Source organism: Cinclus cinclus, chromosome 5 (genome assembly GCF_963662255.1).
Source record: "Cinclus cinclus chromosome 5, bCinCin1.1, whole genome shotgun sequence".
Classification (NCBI taxonomy): Eukaryota; Metazoa; Chordata; class Aves; order Passeriformes; family Cinclidae; genus Cinclus; species Cinclus cinclus.
Genome location: NC_085050.1, coordinates 9,132,776 through 9,152,341, shown reverse-complemented (window position 1 = coordinate 9,152,341; position 19,566 = coordinate 9,132,776). Strand labels below are relative to the sequence as shown.

At 35.2% G+C, this 19,566-nt stretch overlaps 1 protein-coding gene across 4 annotated transcripts in view; it reads right to left on the bottom strand.

Moving 5' to 3' along the window:
* Positions 1-589: 589 nt before the first annotated feature.
* Positions 590-19,566, bottom strand: part of GRK4 (G protein-coupled receptor kinase 4) — a 33,575-nt gene continuing 14,598 nt past the window's right edge. For 2 of the 4 annotated variants that reach the window (XM_062493340.1, XM_062493338.1), the window contains 13 exons: positions 18,615-18,692; positions 18,021-18,121; positions 16,594-16,686; positions 15,163-15,226; positions 14,301-14,441; positions 11,793-11,983; positions 9,223-9,260; positions 6,664-6,753; positions 5,906-6,114; positions 4,955-5,092; positions 4,407-4,544; positions 2,368-2,490; positions 590-976 (listed from right to left, as the gene is read on the bottom strand). In XM_062493340.1, coding sequence (XP_062349324.1) covers positions 923-976; positions 2,368-2,490; positions 4,407-4,544; positions 4,955-5,092; positions 5,906-6,114; positions 6,664-6,753; positions 9,223-9,260; positions 11,793-11,983; positions 14,301-14,441; positions 15,163-15,226; positions 16,594-16,686; positions 18,021-18,121; positions 18,615-18,692 — 1,458 coding nt within the window. In that variant the 3' untranslated portion in view covers positions 590-922. Of the gene's footprint in view, positions 977-1,894; positions 2,491-4,406; positions 4,545-4,954; positions 5,093-5,905; positions 6,115-6,663; positions 6,754-9,222; positions 9,261-11,792; positions 11,984-14,300; positions 14,442-15,162; positions 15,227-16,593; positions 16,687-18,020; positions 18,122-18,614; positions 18,693-19,566 lie in introns of those variants that run through there. The other 2 variants (XM_062493339.1, XM_062493341.1) reach the window with 2 other exon arrangements.

The following is a 19,566-nucleotide window of genomic DNA, read 5'->3' as shown; positions in this document are numbered from 1 at the left end:
ATCACTGTCAACCCTAGAACATGGCATATTACAACATAAGAAGAGAGGACATAAGTAAGAAGGGCCCATGATTTGCTTTTTAAACCATTATAAAAATGTAACATCCTACATGGAGTTAAAAACTATTTCTTTTACAGAAAATAAAATAAAATGGTGTCCCCACAGGTAAAAAGAAATCCTTTCAGTAAAGACAGCAAAGTTTTCAAAATATAGTTATAAAATTTTAGGATAGGTCAACTTGTATGGCTCATGCCAACAAACTCTATGGAGAGGATGTGTAAGATGGGTAGAAAAGAGAAGAATGGGATACTTCAGCTTGTTACAGGATTAAGCTAAATGTTCAAAGTTCTCTTTATACAGAAATACAGAAAGAGATTCTACAACACCTGATAATAAAGAGCAATTCCTAATAGCTGACCACAGTGCATGAATCCCTTTTTTTCTTAGCAGTTGCTTGAGAGATACATTAGGTAATAGCACTGTCATGCTGCTGGATAATACCAGAATTATTAAATTTATCAGTACAGCAATTTTACAGTTAAGAAAACTGCTAATAAAGATCCTAATGATCAAGGAGACTTTTTACCAGGAGCATACAAAGTCAAGTTACCATAAAAGTCAAGTGATACCATAGATTTTATCTCTGTGCTTTAAAATCCTTTTAGTATTTCTAGATTCATTCCACTGGGGGGAAAAAAAAAAAATCAAGATAAATCAAATACGTACAGAAACACACTCACTCAAATGGCACTCATTGCTTTTTGTACAATTAACCTTTAGTGAAAATATACATCTTAAAACAAATGAAGTACAAATGTACAAAAATCCTTGAACTCAGATAAAAAATATATATAATACAATTTGCTACAGAGATATAAAACATTTAACATTTGCTCATCCTTTCTGATGAGCATAAAATGATTTAAAGTCTGGAGGACTCCTGCTCATCATCACTGCAATCAGATTTAAAGCAGACCTGCAAGAGAAGACAGACAACTCAGCTGCAAAACTAACACTATTGTTTATTTATGTGTTTTATGTGGCACAGAAAGGCGGGGGGGGGGGGGGGGGGGGGGGAAGAGGGGGAGTATTTTTCCAGCACATTTTACTCCATCCTAACTAAATGCTGTGGGAAACTCAATCCACAATCTCAACCCCAAATCTCAAGTCGTTAAAATTTAATTAATGTTCTTTCCTTCTTTTAACTTCACAAGACAATTAACTGTAATCCTATTAGTTCAAAACCAACTGCAAACTCTCAAACCATATTCATTTTTTAGGACTTCTTCTCAATACACAGAACCATATCTTGGGACAGTACGAATCCTGCTGATTTTTGGCTGGAAAAGACACAAGCTTTAGCTATGTGAGAATATTAGTACACTCAACTGTCCCTTCTATTCCATTATTCAAAGTAGGGGGAAAGTGTATTTTCCATTAGCATTGTACCATTTTAGAAAGGTGAATTGCCAGCAAAAGACCAAAAATTTCTTCATGCAATTTTAATACACGGCCTTGCTGTGGCTACTTAACGATATGCACCTAGCAACTTTATTATTCCATTTCTGCTTGAAAGCAAAAGTTATTCCTACCCAAGTGTTCACTATTGGAATGTACTCAAGCTTCTCTAGATAATTCCTCTCTAAGTGCAGGCACACTGAGCAAGCAGAATTGTATTTGTCAACTGCAAACCTTTACAAATACTTTATTTCTTATATCCTGTAGACAATTACAATACATGATGTGTCTTCTAGATGGTAAATACTCAATTTTCTGAACAAGAAATTATTCTACTAAAGAAGTCTGTGTGTAAGAAAAGGCATTATATTGCCAGCTATGTAAAGATCTATTATGTTGTTTTGGCAAGGGCATTAAACTGCCTAAGATATTTTGTTTCATGATGCTTCTCATTTCTTTTGGGGCTATTTCTGCTTATTTACTTATTTATTGGATATACACTTCTTTTTGCTTATAAACTTATTTATTGCTTGTTTTTTCATAGGGCCTCAATTATATCTGAAGACATATCCACAATTTTCATCTAAAAATGGTAAAAATATATAAGAAGCAAGACCCAAATTAACCTCTTTAGCAAAGGAAAGTCTACAGCACAGCTTTTAACAGAACCCACTACCTTCTTCCCAGGTAACTAGAGGAGGACAGAACGCTGAGGTAGGAAGGCTTCCTGGAGTTATAGGGATTGCCATAATTTCTGAAATGCAGTGGAGGGGCAAAGCCATAACAAGACAGATTTCATTAGTTTCATTATGCAGTGAACAACTTGGTTTTCCTATCACAGATTTAAAAAAAAAAAAAAAAAAAAGAATGGAAGGTAATTTTCTTATGAAAGAAAAGAAAGGCCCTTACCTCTCCACTAAAAAGTCTGTGAAAGAAGCCTCTCTTTGGCTTAGGAGACTTCTCTCTCTCTGGTGACACAGTACCATCAGTTTCATAAGCATTGATATCTTCAAAGCATCCTGTTTCAATCATCTTTGAAACATATGAAATATAAATGAAATATCCATAAAGGCCTCTCAAACAAGTTCCACGTAGTATCTATTTACTCTGGCTGGGTGCTGCTAACACTTAAAAATTCATCAGCTAAATTACACCACTGTCTCCAAAAGGGGCACAAAGCTGACAACGACTCTCCTTGTGCTCTCAACGAACTAAAGAACAGCAATGAGAGCACTCACACAGGCACGTGTCAGGTGCTCCCTTGCGTTTTTTGCTTTCTTGTCTTTCTTCTGCTTATGATGCAATAAAGAGAAGCTTTTAGAACCAGAAACAGATTTTCAGGTATCTTGTTCATTTTAGAGCAGTCCAGTCAAAAAAATGTAATATCTTTATGCCTTGTACTGAACTTAATTAATAAATATGACACAGAAGGACAAAAGAAAAAAAAGATATAATGAAGATGGGTCTCTGGAGAGAAGCAAGGAATTTTGAAATAATCTTTATCTGCGTACACAGAACCAAAAGAAATAAAACCACAATTACTGGGTACAGAAAGGACAGCAGGAAGACTGAATGCCAAAATGTAACCAACAGGCAGGGTCAGAAGGAGGGGAGTGGCTAATGCCCAAATACAGTTGGCATTTACCAGTAAGTGCCACCAGTACACATCTGTCACAACAGCAGGCAGGCAAATGAACAAACCTTATGGAGGGAGAGAGGGCACAAAGACCAGTAAGAAATGCAGCCTGCTTTTGTTGTAAACCATGACACTGGGTAAATTATGGAATAGTGAGACAAAGTCTTGAGAGGCAAAAGTCTGAGAGAAAGTTCAGTAACATGAATGAAGGAAAAATAAGCACAAATGTGCAATGAAATCTGCAGTTCTTCCTTGAAGAAAAGGAATTGCTATCACAAGAGTTCCACAACTACTTCCAAATTTATCCCTCTCTGAATGGTTAGTTATTAAGGCGCAGTGCATTTTTTAATGACTAGATCATTTCTGAAGTTCAGAATTACAACATAGTAAAGGAAATACTTCTTTCTCCAAGGTTCACTGCTTCTCAGAGAAAACTTTCTATGTCAAATGACACTTTTTCAAATATCCTTCTTAATGTAATGCAAAAAAGCAAAAGGAAAACAAAAGGTGATGTACTTTTTCCTCCAAATTATTCCAGATTTGCTCATCTTTTGTGTTCAAGCTTTAAATAAAATGCAGTCATACTGGGAGCGAAACGACACTAGCAGAATTCAAGACAATAGTAATTTCAGAATTATATTCATACACAAATAAATTATAATGGGGGGAAGGCACTCATAACAAGAACTACATTTTTAAGTAATTATTACTAAGTGCTCTTGCTAAAACAGAAAAGAAGATTTGAATTGCATGCAGAAGCAGCAAAATTCTAGTACTCTATGCAGACTACTAGAATATTCATTCACTAGGCACACAAAAAAAACCTTTCCCTTAAAAGTCTGACTCAACTGATATTGAACTGTTTTGAAACCTTGAAAAAAGTGAGTCTGCAATTCTGCATTACTGTCACTTGGATACTCTATTGATACCCAGGCTATACACAAATAGCTTGCACTGCACCTATTTGCTTATTGAACACTTGGAATAACATTCCATCCCTCTCCTGTGAACAGCAATACTGAATAGCATGTGACTGAAAAACAAGGAAAAGGTGGTCCTACTGATACTAATACTGTTTTGTAAGCTGTGTCTATGATGACAAGATGCCAGACTTTGTTTATGAAAATTTACCGTAGATCTCAGTTTTTAGCAAGTTGTTTGTTTTTGGGAAAAAAATTCTGAAGCCTCTCAGCAAAGTCTAAAGCAAAAACCTCTTTACATCTCCTAGAGAAAATAATTATAATTGTATCTTTTATTACATATTCTATACTGCTGTACTAAAGAAAATAATCTTCTATGAAATGTACATTACCTCATTTTGCCAAGGGATTGAGACACAACCTGTCACAAATTTGGAATAGAAGTCATCATCTGTGGTATCCAGGTTCACTCCTTTTACTGTTGAGAACTGCTCAATGTCCAGGACATCTTTACAGTAAACGGCACGTGGCTGCAGTACAATACAAGATTGCTTCATTAAAGTTTTGGATTTGGAGACTTGCAGTTCAGTTTTATTTTTTCTAGATAAGCAAAAGGGAGCAAAACGTCTGCAATTTCACATTGTTGATCACCAAATTACACTATTCTATGGAGGAGAAATACAAAGAATCTCTTCTGCATCTGACCAACAGAAGTGGACTTTTAAGGGCTAAGGAATCAGCTACAAAGCTACTGTAAATTGTTCTGTGATCTCAGATGAAATACCACAAAACAATTAGTTATCATCAATAGCTACAATGGCATTCTCCCACCAATATAACAGACTTTAAAGGTTTCTCTGGAGTTCATATGATTGCTAATATAGAATTATGATAGCTCTTGCCTTTTTAGGTACTAATCAAATCTGTCTCACCTACTTACATCTGGCAAGAATGGAGGTTCTAACATGTTAGCTTCCAGCCTCTTGAAGTTGATGTTCTTGAAAATAGGATGTTGCTTTACAACAGCAGCTCCTCCTTCAGTGCAACCCAGTCGATCCCCTGGATTCTTAGCAAGTAACTGCAGATAGACGGAATAAAAGCTGATCTGTGATACAATCCCACAACTAAAAAAAAAAATCTACATACAATATCTTTCAATCAGTTTATTTTACTACTTGGCCTCTTATTAGATAAATTTATCATGTATCAAAATTAACTGGAAACCCAAACAACAACATTCTGGGAACAAATACATTTTCAAGACAAAAGAATCCATGAAAGCACACGATTTGTGTGAAAGCACATGATGTCCATTGTTATAAGAAAATATTTTAATTGCTGCCATGTTGAGAAGACTTTACAGTACGGACTCTGCAGCAGGCTTTCCTTTCAGGAAATACTGACTTATATTTTTTCCTATGGGCTTAAGTAATACACATATCTTGCATGAACTGGTACAGAAAACTTGTGAAGTTTTCTGTATAAACTTGAGAACAGATAAGATAGGAAAAAATAAAAGCCACTGTCTTGTAGATAATGTTTTAGGTGAAGAAACTGGTGTACTACTCGGCCACAAGCTTCCATGCAGTATCCAAGATGAGCATGCTATTGTACTCCATCTATAATAACGAGTGGTCCAAGCAGTACTAGACCATTTCATTCATGTGATGAATAATCAATCTATGCAGCTTTCCTTCATCTTGAGAAAAGTTCTGAATTCTTGCAATTTGGTAACTGAACAGATCATGAACAATCACAAACTTTCATGTGAACTAAAGAAAGGTTCAAGAAATCCAGTTCTGAAAAAATGTCAAGATTTTAAAATGAAGTAGTTGGTCTCTTTAAAAGGATTAGAAATTTAATTTTCAAACCTCTACGTCTCTTCACCCACCATCCTGCAGATGGATTTTGCCTCCTCTGAAAACTTGTCCGAGTATGTTTCCTGGTCTTCCTTTACTCTCCGGTCAATCTCATCCCGTTTAACTCTTTCCTTATGCTTCCTGAATGGAGACTGTCCTTCAATCATTTCATAAATCAAACAGCCAAGACCCCACCAATCCGGACTGAATGTATACTTTTCATTTTTGAGCACTTCTGGAGCTACAAAACAAAAAACAAACACACACCCACAACATTTCACTTTAAATTTACTAATTGTGTACATTGGAAAAACTCTCAGGTACTCTCTTTGGGCTCTGTGCAGACATATTTGTGCGAGTGCTCTGTACTTTGAAGAAACTTTTATTTCTACAGTGAGAACTCTGTTTATAGCCAAGAGAAAAACATAGTTTCCTTAATGCTTAAAACCAGTATTCTTTAGAGAATGAAGGAAAAAAAAACAACAAGAATGCTGTTTTCCAAAGCATGGAAAGAAATGTATTGTCACAGTATGACTATGACTTTAAATTTCTTTTAATCTCAGAAAAAATTAGGTGCTTTCTTAAAGTTCTGCCTAAAGCTAGAATTTTCAGTTAAGTTTTCAAGTTCATCAGTGGGTTTATAATTAAATGCTAACATCTACAAATGCATATTATAACGTTTCTTCTTCCTATAACATGTCTAGTAACTAATCCAGGCCCAATACAGTCCTTATATTCACAGAAGCAAATTTTCTGCTAAAATGTAACTAGCAAAGGTTGCTTTACATACCCATGTAACCAACAGTCCCCACACGTCCCCGGACAGTTTCACCTTCTGGAATCTGCACAGCTAATCCAAGATCTGAAATCCTGATATGTCCTATTTATGTTAAAATAAATTATACATAATCAGCAAAAATAATGAAGTATTATCATTTTAAAACAAAAAAAATTATATTGCATAGCTCATAAAACACACCACTGCAAAGTATCAAAACATTCATATAGCCCTAAGTTTAACTTAACCAGAAAAGATTGTTTTATTCAGCTCCTCCTTAAAATTATGAAGAGAGGCAAAGATATAACTGATTTTCTGAAGGTCATGCAAAAATAAATTGCTCTTAAGCACTCTTAATTCCTAGCTTTGGCATAAGCTGCTGTCCTTGGACAAATAGAAACGCTTGTTTCAGATTCTCTATCTATGCATCAGACACTTGTGGTTTTCCATTCTCTCTACCCACAACAAGCACTTAGCTTTCTGCCTTCTTAATGAAACTTCAAAATTTACTTAATTTATTCCAAATGTGAGAAAACTGTAGCCTGTACCGAGAAAGCTTGTTTTCCTGTAATGAAGTACCCCAATAATGCCAAACACGAATACTTGGAATTGCTATGCCCACTCCCACCCCAAACCCAGAGCAGCCCAGTCAATAACCTACTCAGAATTATTTATATTGTAACATCTCAGTTCAATTCTCAGATTTCCTCTTGTCATGAATCACTTATAAGTAGAAAACAGCTTCTATTGCACTTTATCAGCCAGATTTCTTGAGTTGATGACCTTCCCCTATCACACACATGGCCTTTACAGCTGTACCTCTAACAGAGAGTCCATCTGGCAATAGACTGGTTTGTCATGCACCAGTCCAATCAGGGCAATGGGAATAAATCCACCCCACTCTCCCTTACATTCCCATGGACAAATATAGCTCTTTGTTGGATGAACTCATGAGCTGTTTCAAGCACATTCAATACATTTCAAGGCAGGAATTGTGTATTGACATTTTAATTTTAAAACACATATCTTAATAAAAATGTGGAAGTCCAGACAGAAGAGGGGACAATTACATTTTCAATCCAATTGTAAAACAATTTTGTAGAAAGATTCATTGCTGAAAAAGGAAAAAAAAGATCAAAACCCACACTTATTTCTAATACTGGTTGTAAGGACAGGGATACTGTTGTTTACAGAAACAGCAGACTCACAGAATGATTCAGGCTGAAAGGGACTTCAGAAGGTCTCTAGTAAAACCTTCTGAGCAACCAGGCAGCCCAAGGTGTCCAAGGCTTTTTAAATACTTGTTTAGAAAGCCTCCAAGAGCGGACACTGCATCACCTCTCTGGGTAGCTGATTCCAATGCCCACTTCACCTTTGTGCATATATGCTGTGGCATTCGAAAAGCTCTGCAGCATCAATATTAGTTACCAGCACATTGATTTCTTATGCACATGTGTTAAATAATCAGGGGATGGAGAGAGAGAGAGTGGAGAAAGTCAAGTACCACTCTATATACTGGTTAGAAAAAAGTAAATGCTTTGGAGCAGCAAATGCTATTTTAAATACATTCAGATGCTCTTGTATTCCCTGACATCTGATGAACCCTTTTCAAGTGCAAGATGTGAGCTCCTGAAGCGATTTTCTAATTAGTATCCTGTGCTCTCTGGAACTAGATCAAAATATCCCTGGCAGAGAGGAAGCATTCTAGTGCAGTCCTGCAAGGCTACATTTTTTCCTCAAAGAAGCCTTCAGCTTTTCCAAGACATTGCTGGAGAGAAAAAATAAAGAATGCATTTGATGTCTAGCAAAGCTTTAGCTCATGGAAAGTGACTTCTCTCAAGCATCATCTTTTTTGAAATTTATCAGTCAGGACACGCTGACTTTGAAAAAAAATACTGTGCTTAATGACTTCAAAAACAGTTTTTCCTCAACTAAAATGCTCAGCAGTTACAAGAACAAACTTGTAATATTCATCCACAGCTTAGAAGAGGATTCCTGCACATGTTCCAAAGTCAATTCAGAAGATTCTGGTAATGACTTGCATACAAAGTCATTAAAGAGAATTAATTTGGCTTTTAACAAACATTTCTTCATATTGTTTGTACTTCCTTGATTCCTTCCAGCCACATAGGCATCAGGGACCATCAGATCTCTTTCAGTTGAAATGTTAAAACAGAAATACTTCAGATTTCTTCTTACTGGATAAACATTCTGGTTTACTAAGTAAAATTCTGGCCCCTCCATCTAATAAATCATGTTTATATAGTTCAAGAAAAGACCAACAAACAACAAAACAAATCCATATAAAAGTTTTAGTGATCTTAAATCAAGAGGAAGGGGAAAAGGAGGAGCAAAAGGCAAAAAGTAGCCATTTGAAGGTAGAAAATTGACCCTTCAAACATAATTGTTGACCCCCAAAGTTTTCCCCTGCTTTCTAAAAAGCAAGGCACTGTTTTCTTTGCTAAATTAAAATTCATCAATTAGGTCTCTTATCATGAAGAAATCCCTTACATTTTTGGCATGGTAATAATTAGAGGTGTAATTCCTGATTTCAAAATTATTTTTACTTACCACAGTCATCAAGAAGTATATTCTCAGGCTTCAAGTCTCTACAAATTAAACAACAGAAATGTGAATTAAACAAAGACAAAACTATTAGCCCTCAAGCACAACAGATTCAAGAGAAGACTTCTTGGTTCTGACTGAAGCAATTCTTCCAGTTCCATGTATAAACAAAACAAAAAAAAAAAAGCTGTGAAGTCGATGGCCTACAATATAAATAGTTTAACCAGAGAACTCAAGATCCACTTCCTTGATCCACCTCTTTAATCCATTTACATTAACAAAGGCAATATAACACTAAAATTCTGATATAAAGAACCAGCATTTACACTCAAATTTGTGCTCATAAGTGAAAAGCATTTCTCCTGAGGAGTATCAGCTTTACAACTACCCAGTGGTTAAACACAAGTGCTTGCTGCAGTTTGATGCTGACCCCTTGCTATATTTCACCCCAAGGCATCAAAAATCATCAAAGAGTAATAATCCCAATACTAAGCAGAGGCTTAATATGATCCATTCAAACTCAATTTCTTTAACTTGGACATGCAACTTCTAAAGCTTACCAGACACTTCACCTAGTTAGGATTCTTTGCAGTAACTTTCTGGAAGTTTCCTATTACTTTATTGTAAACATAAAAGTTTCACAAACAACATTTTTTAACTACTAAATGACAGCAAGACTCAGGAAATATTAAAAGGGCAATAAATTCAGCAATGCAATTTTGGACCTTTTGCATTCTTACTCTGAGAACAAAAGAAAATATTGAAGGGAATGTCTGAATTTTCCCCTGCTCAAGGAAAATTTGAAGAGTCATTGAAGCTGAATTAAAAGTTGTTCTAGGATTTATCCCCTAGCAGATTCTCCTGAGGATATACATACATATAAATAGGCATGAAAATCTGCATAAAATGTATAACGTACATTATTATTTATAAGAGTGCACTACAGTCAGTTATAATGTATATTGTTATTTTTTTTAAAATTTATGTTATTTTATATATAGGTGTATTTGTGGTATGCATCAGTAAGCACGTGGACCAAGATGGTCTCTTAGATTTATTCCACCATAAATATAAGCCAGAAATTGACATGCAAAACCCAGCAGTTGGCTAAAGAATAAGTTATTGGAATAGATTATTAACAACAATATGTGTATATATATGTCTACATACAATTGTGACAAAAAGAAGAGACTGAATAACATGAAAGAAAAAAATTTAGGAAGAATGACTTTAGAGTTGACATTTTAAATGAGAGACAGCTGTTCACAAAGAAAACTAAGTAGGGTTTTTTCCCCATATATTGGTAAATTGATGTTCTGTAGCATGTGTATTCATGGTAAAGTTTCATTATCTTATGAGATTAACTGTATACAAGAGTCATAAAGATGCTCTGCTTCTCATGCTTTTAAGTCTCGACAATCCCCAAAATGTTAATAAATGGACATCAAATACAGGATTACAATAGCAGAAAAACCAGGAGAGATCAGAGTTAAAAGAACTGGAGAACACTAGGATTTAACATATGTGTTTGAGGGTCGTCTTGTAGGCAAACAGCTATCAGACTGGGCCTAAAACACAGGGCTGTGGTTTGGGGTTTTTTGTTGTTGTTATTTTGTATTTTAAACAATCAGTTTTGTTTTCATTTGGGCAGTGTGAAATGACCTACTTGTAGCTGATGAAATCTCTCACCCATGCTTCCCTCCTAAGTGTATGCCAAAACATACTGTGTAATATTGCAAGATTGGCCAAATTCTCTAGGGAACCACATCCAGCCACCAGCATTAAGTCTGATTCACACTGGTTCTGCCACTTCCCACTCTGTGTGTTTGTGTTGGTCTTCTACACTGGGGAGGGAAAAGACTAAGACTCATTATATTGAAGTTATGCTTTAAATATTCTTTGAAATAAGTGGTACTTGGTATTACACATCAGAAGTATAAAGAAGGCATTCTTGGTCCACCACTAAGTTTGTTTTGCTTGTTCTGTAATATGAATGCATACCAGGGGTTAAAAGATGTACGTACAGAGACAAAACAGAGCATTAAAATCATACAATCTCAATTGCCATGCACAAAGCTTCTGATAGTTTCATTAATTCAAAGGCAGTAATAAGTTTATTGGAGGAATCTGAAATTAAAACAGAAGGAGCATTTCACATGGGCTATGACTATCCTGTTACCCTTGTGAGTGCAACATGCAATGCAGCCAGGGACTTCTACAGACCTCCATGAACTAATTTAGAGTGGGCAGGAATACAATCTCATATTCCTAAAACTTATTTATTGAAAATATAAAGTAATTTGCTATGTAAATCATAGCTTAATTTCATTTTACAAACAAACCTTGAATCAACTTTATGCTCTTTTAAAATATATCAAGCATCAAGACCTAAATCAACACCAAGAAGACATAAGAGGTATATTCATAGGGACATGCCATGAAAAGGACTACTAAACAATTTTTTCTTATTCCTTTCCTATAAAATTAAAATACAAACTTGTTTTAGTAGGAAACAATTAATATGTTCAATGCTGAAGAGATGTGGAAAAGTACAGGTAACTGTAGATCAAACTCACCTGTAAACAATTCTCTCCCTTTGCAAATCCTCCAGACCACAGCACAGTTCTGCAGCATAGAAAATAGCCCTTTCTTCATCAAAGCCAGGGTTTCCCATGTTATATATGTGAAACTTCAGATCCCCTCCATTCATTATGGTTAATACTAAACACAGGGCATCTTTCGTCTCATATGTATAGGATAAACTAACCTAAAAAGGGCAGGGTTAGAACACAACCATTATTCATTCATAAACCTCAAAACAATTCACAGCTCTTTTTTTCCAGTACAATCAACTTATGAATCCTTTTTCAAAACAAAAAGAACAAAACATGCAAGTGGAAAATCACTCTTGCAGAGTACTGGAAGACACAAAGGAATTCAGACTAATTTGCCTGTGTACACAAACCATACACACAACACAAAAGCTTAGTGGCAGATACCACAGAGCTCCACACAGAAAATACAAGTATTGATGATGCCCCTCAGCTGCATGTTACCTGTAATAGTCTTTGTCCAGTTAGTATAGGCATATTAATTATTTTATGAGTACCTCAGGAATTATGCATTGCCAAACCACCTTACTGAACTATGAGACTCAAATCTGCTCTAGAGAATCTCAAATTATTTTAAATTGAATCTGTCTTTTCTATTCCTGCCTCCCCCCCAGGTAACTGCATATCTCCCTGACTGAGAACTTGCCAAACAGCAAAGGCTCAGTACATCCCTTCACAACCTTTCTTCTCACTGTACTTCATGTCTGGTGCTGACTGACAAGGACAAAGCAGCGTACTTTTTTTTCAGGTTTTAGGTAAAAGTTTCTTAAGTGCATTTAAAGTTTTAAAGTAGACTTGTGAATTTAAAAAACCCTCCCCATTTAACACAATGTAATATCCTAAAATATAACTGTTTAAGTTACAAATTAATTTTCAATAGAAAAAGCTATGCTGCATAGATGGTCATCTGGTAGGATCTTCAAAATTACCTAACTTGTACTAAGAGCAATGGAACTCAAACATATACTTAGCTTACATTAGGTAAGCAAGCTAGGTTAAAAAAAATCAGTAGGAATTTTTTGGTTTTTTTTTTTTATTTTTTTACTCAAAACATGCATTTTAAGTGCAGTACAAGTAAATAATTGCTTTAATTCAGTAAGAGATCCAAACACTTCCTTCAGAAGTGTAAATACAATACTAAATAATAAAACTAAATAAATATAGAAGTCAGCTACTCGAGGCATAGATTCCCATTTGGTGGTTCTAACTGATGTGTTCAGCTATTTATGACTGTACTTGTGACAGAGGCATGACAAGTTATCTACCCACTTCAAAACCAGTATTGCTGCTACTGCTAGACCTAGATCTTCTCTGCTGTATAGAAAACCACCACTGGCTAGCAAGAGGAAAATAACTCATGATCAATTTTATAAAGCGATTTCAAATTCAACTTGGATCAATTATTGATTTAGTGTTTACATATGCTAAAAAAATAGAAGTTTCACTCTCCTAGTAATTTATGGATAAATTCAGGTACCCTCTGGATTCAGTTTCAATCAATTTAAACCCACAACGCAAGCCTTGTGCAAAATTAACATTAGCAAACTTATACAAAAACCACAATTTACAATAGTTTAAAATATTAATGTATCTGGCCAGCAGGTTCTCAATTTTTCTACAATTTAATCTTTTTTATCATTTTTCTTCTTTCTTAAGTATTCTACAGTGGGGTTTTTCAATACATAAAACTTGTCAGAAAATACATACATATTTTATACATATATATTTATAAATAACTTTTGCTATCCTCTAGTGCAGCTACTTTAAAATCCTCTTAACAGCAATACAAAATTTAGAAGCAAATGGTTGTCAAACCAAAGCAAAATGTATTTGAAAATAACATTTAAATTACATTTCAATTAAACACTACCTGGGGAAAGTTTTACTTGGTGTATCTTTGAACATTTTAACTTCTTTCACTGCTTAGTAATTAGAGCTACTAACAGACCATAATTTACACAACAGCATCAGGTTTAGATATTAAAACTAAGATTTCAATTACATGGATGTTCCACTAAAAAATTAATTGTTTCACATCCAAGATACCTCTTTAAGCCTTGGCACACAACAGAGCAATATAATCTAATAAATACACTATTATAAGGTCATATTTATCTTAAAATATATCAGCAACACAGTAACAAATGCTATGAAAGTACCTCAGGATATAAAAACTCAACTATTAAGCAGAGGACAAAAAGATTCAGTGGCATCAGCATGCTGAAACACAGCCTAATGTTCTGGCTGTGAGAGATAAAGCAGGTGGACAGAAGAAAAATCCCTGTGCACAGAACTATTCCCAATCACACACAAAATGTATTTATTATTGCATCAATCATTTCTCTCTATGATCATGCACTCCCTAAATCAATTTTAAAAAGAGTTTTGTGCCCTCAAGCTCCTGCAAGAGACTGAAATAAAGTAAACAAAATTAGACAAATTTCTGAAAACAGATTGGAAGTAGATACTTACTACAAACCTACTATTCACTTTTTCTAGAATTCTTTTTTCATTTAGAGCCATTGATTCTCCCTTCCTCTTCTTTATTCTCTTTTTTTCTAGCTTTTTGCAAGCATACATTTTTCCTGTTGCTCGTACTTGACAGGCACACACCTACAAAAAGAAGGATGGCGTGTCAGAGATGCTTGAGGTTTTTTAGAATTTTTATTTTGCAGAAGATTAAATTTAATTTTCTTTTAAAACTCATTAATGCTCTCAGAAAATTATCATCTGTAAGTATCAATACAGAGTCTTTGCTCATGAAAGAACTTTAAAGGTCCATAAAAACTGTAACAGAAATAGAAAAAGTGATTATGCAGAGGCAAACACATTTCTTTCTGGACTGAGTGGTCTAAAACTGTGGATCCTGTGTTAGTGAAATAAGTGACTACAGTAACAGTGTTAAGTGTCCTAGTATGTGTTAAGGACAAATATTCACATCACAATCAAACAGGAGAAACAGGCCTTCTCCTTCCATATAGGGCTCTGATTAAAATATCTTTGGGCAGTACAATGAATTATAAACAGAATTAATAAAATCTATAGATTCTAAATTAGGTTCATGAATATTCTATATAATTAGCAAATTGCAACTAAATTCTCATTTCCAAGTGGAATTTCGAAATAGGAGCAACTGTTGTCAGTCAGTACAAGTTTTCTGCAGCTTTGTGCATGACCTGCAATGCTTAAGCTAACACATTAAAGCAGTTTGTATCTACAACAGCTTGCCTGGTGATGTGTCAAATGCAGACTGATAGAGACAAGAGTTAAACAGACTCTCCTCTTTTTAAAATTCCTTAAGAACTGCCTTGTAGAAAGATACCTCTGTACTCACCTCTCCAAATCCACCTTTGCCTAGTACTCGGTAGTGCCTAAATGTGTGTTTGGTTACTGGCTGCCTGATTAACAGAAAGAAACAATTACTACAACAGGAATTACATGTTAGTAATCCCTCCCCACCACGAGGTCTTGTCTTCATTTTCTCCTTTCTGTTCTGACATATTTCTGAACAAATGTTGCCTTAATCTCATGTAGAAGTACTGTAATAAGATGAATTTCAAATGAAAGGGGTGCTCTGCTAAGAAACATGGGCTCCCTCATGTGGTCACCAGGCACTGCCGATAGCAGGAAGAAAAGCTGGTCAGCTCGGCCCTTTGCTGCCCACACTTAGAGCCTTAGGAGTTCTCATCACAGGCCATTTATCACCTCCTGTAGCCTCACTTAATTGACACGCTGACATGCAGACTGCATTTCAACGGGATCAACGCTTACAATGTAGCATTTAAAAGGTAAACCATTTCTGATCTCACTTTGTCTGTTTTCACAAAAGAAGGAGTTGTGGTATGCAAGAGCAGTTCAAGAGCCAAGTTGTTAAGGTGTTGATGCAGAGGAGAAGGAACAGATAACTGGAAGTAGTAGAGCTGCTGATCACTCTATGCTAAAACTCTCCTCAATATGTCAGAGCAGGGCTATTACAAGGTAGTGGGTTTTCCAGTGTTTTGCTTTAAATGAGCATTCACTGTTACTGCAGCTTTGTTCTCAGGACAACAGTGGAGGTTCATTGAGTAGAAAATTTGGGTAACTTCCCTAGTTTTCTTACTAGCTTTTACAATTCAGTAAAATAGAGACATTGGATAATTGGAATAATTGGAATTTACAACAAAATGAGTGCTCAAACCCCTTCATATTTGAAAGAATATGTGATCAGGATACCCAGGAGGCTGAAATTAAATCAAACAGCTTTCTGAAAGAGTCTGGACACTCATCTAGTATTGATTTAAAAGTCCAAACTAGATTCTGAGACATATATATATATATATCTTACTATCTTGTTATTGCTAGCTCTGTATCTGTACCACCCTAAAAAACCTAGTAGTTACCCAATCACCCAGTGGGTTATAATACTAGATTAATCAGTTTATTAACCACTAATTAGACCAAGAAGCTAAGGAATGATAGTACTCCCAAGAAAGATTGGTATTCCACTGCACACTTGATAGCCAAACATTTCTGAATTTGCATTTACCAAATACCACTTAAAGACTTAAGATTTACCACTTAAAGGCTACAGACAGACAGTACTATTGGAGTATTGGTTCTCTTGCTGTCCATCAACATCATCCTTTATATCTTATCTTCCAGATCATAATTTCTTAGACAGGTGGTCTCATTTAGCATTCAGCTCTACAGCATTTCCAGCATAAAAATCAAAATTTGCCACAAAAACAAAGCTAAATTATAATGAAAACATTATAAACAAACTTACTTTTCCAGCCATTTCCACTGTAAAAAACGGGAAAAATACACACTCTCCTGGTAAGCTTCAAAAGGTCTTTTGCTTAGGTATTCATGGACAATCCTAGCAGGAATATAAACAGAAAAATAAAATCCATCTTATTCTGGAAAAGGCTGTTGAAGCAGGACATGCTATCAATTTACAGACATATTTAAACATATTGATGAAGCTGTAGGCAGAAAAATATTGCCAGTGTGCTCTACAAGGGTTTTAAGCTAAATGTCTCACAAAGTGAGTGTGTTACAGAAAACTGTTCCTGTCAAAGCATTTGAGAAGGCCAAACTACTGCTACTTATAGGAACTAGACACTGACTCCTGCATTTTTATTGTCTTCAAACCCACTTAAACATCAGTTTCTCAAAAGCTATTTTATACATGCATGACCCTGCAAATATGACCTCAAAGTATCTACAAGGTTTCATGCATTCTTTGGAGACTGGTAAATAATTTTTTTCCAGGATTTGAAACTGAAGTTCTAAATGCCATATCCAAACCTTGAACACTAAGTACCTTATCATTCCCTTAAATGAAACACACCAAGATGGAGGTGGGGAGGGAAACAAGTCATTCAACCTGTAGTCAGGTATTTATTGGACAGGGTAAAGGGAATCACCTACATGAGACACTCCATTTGAGACATGTTTTACGAGGTGGTGTTCTCACACAGCCCTTCCAATCTTATAATCTCAGCTTGCTACAAGTCATGCTTATTTCTGTTGCCAGGGAGATGACCCAAGCAGTGACAAAACCTGTAGTCATCCTTCAGACATGATCAAGCATGCCTCGAAGAACCAGAAATATTAGAAACAAAGGCTTTAGAAAGACATGTAACACTCATAAACATGTACCATCCCTCCAAGAAAAGCCTCCCCTGTTACTACCATGGGAAATACCACTTCATGACTGCAGAACAAAACCAAGTTGTATTGTTTTATGTCAAGTATTACAAGTGATCCTCTAATCAGCCATCTTAATGGCACTTAAATGTTGGCCTTAGTTAAACCCATTTTCAAGAACCTTAGATGTCTAACATTGTTCAGAAACCTTTCAAGCTTCAACTTATAACTTCATATTTTTCTGAGTACTTTCATCACGGAAGAGAGTCACTCAAAAAGTAAGAATACGATAGAGAGAAATACCATTTATCTTACAGAATTCTTGGTGGCAGACAACAGTGTGAATGCAAAAGCAGCATTGAAGAAAAAGCTCTGCAAAAGTCAAACATCTAAATCACATCTGAAGGAAACAGTCTTTTAATAAATCTGTTCCAAGTTTCTTACTTTACTCATTTCAGGCACTCAGTACTTCTGGGTATAACAACTTCATCTTTCACTTTCCTTAGAAACACACAAATTTCTCGTAATTTTCTAATTTAGCACTAGGCATTTTTAACTTACCTAGTACAGTCCATGAAAAGATCCTTGGAAGGGTTCTTTTCCAGTCTTGCTTTACATTCATTTACTGTTTCCTGAGGTATTTCTGGCAAGTGTGCTGCAGACTTAACATAATAAAAAATAAAGGAAAGCAACAATGAAAGCGTGTAAATCAATAGAAAAACTAAAAGTTTTGTATTCAAAGATAAGTTAAAAATTTTTAATATGGAAAAAAGAAAGGAACAGTCTGACTAAAGAGAAAATCAAGAAAGTTGTATTTGAGTGAAATTTTTATTTATTTCCTGTTACACAACAATGCACTGAAAGTTATTTCAATTATTTACTATTTCAGTATCTGGAGGAACAAACTTGGCAATAAGTAAAACTTCCTTTTTTCTCCATAAGTCTATCACCAAAGAAGCAAGTCACCTCTTTGGCTTGACAGGATGGAAAGAAGGAGAAAGAAACACACACACAGGAAACTGTTTCAAACCAGACTAAAGAAATCTGGGGTGTTTTGAAAAATGTACATGATTTATGATAGTCCCAAAGAAATTCTTAGATCTCTCTATTTATCTGACACAAAGCACTTGAGAAAATCTTTTGCTATATATTTACCCCATTAGTGAAGTACGTCTCTAAAACTTTGAGGCCACAGTCTATGCGCTTTTCGTCTGAAGATACCTCATATTCTGCCTAGGGGAATGGAATTGAAAATCATATTATGTTCAGAGCCACTTGGCATCTTTTACATGATGATAGGTAAATTTTATCAAGAATAATACAATACTCCTAATATAAAAGGAACAGAAGGCTATATAGTGAAACATGTATGAAGAACAGTCCTAAGGAAAAACACAAAGCACATGGAATTTAATCTTTGGAAAACATACAAAACCTAACAATTAGTATCAATGCAATCACAGAAACTGCATCCTAGAGGTTAAACTAGATCAATTACAGTGAAACAGTATTTATATGGTACCACAGGACAGAATGACCCAGAAGGAAAATAATTAAGAGTAAAATAATCAGCTTTTTCTTCACTGTACTTTATTTCCCTTCATGTATTATTATTTGCCACAGTTTTGGGTAAAACCAGGATAAAACTACTTTCTACAAGCTTATAAATGAGATCTAAACCAAACATTATTCTTAGAAAAAAATAAAACTGAGTAGATACAAATTTTGAAAGTTTTTGACTTAGTAACATCTGGTACTGAGACACAGAAAAAGAATTGTGCAACACAGTGAGTTTTGCAGATAAACAACTGGCAGCTGAATGGAGCTTCAGGAGTAGCTACTTATGGAAAAAACCCACAACTAACAAATCACCACACAGATACTACTACTGAAAAACTCCAAGAACTACCTACTATTTATAATTTTATGGAATAATCTAGAAGCAGACATCAGAATTTACAACATTTAAAGACAACACAAAATCTGGGGAAGGTGAATTAGAAAAGAGCAATCTCAAACAGCAACATGTATTAGGTTTGTTAGCTGGTCCAACTCAATCAAAGCTTATTTCATATTTCAGGATGAAAATGCATGCACCCAGGAACAA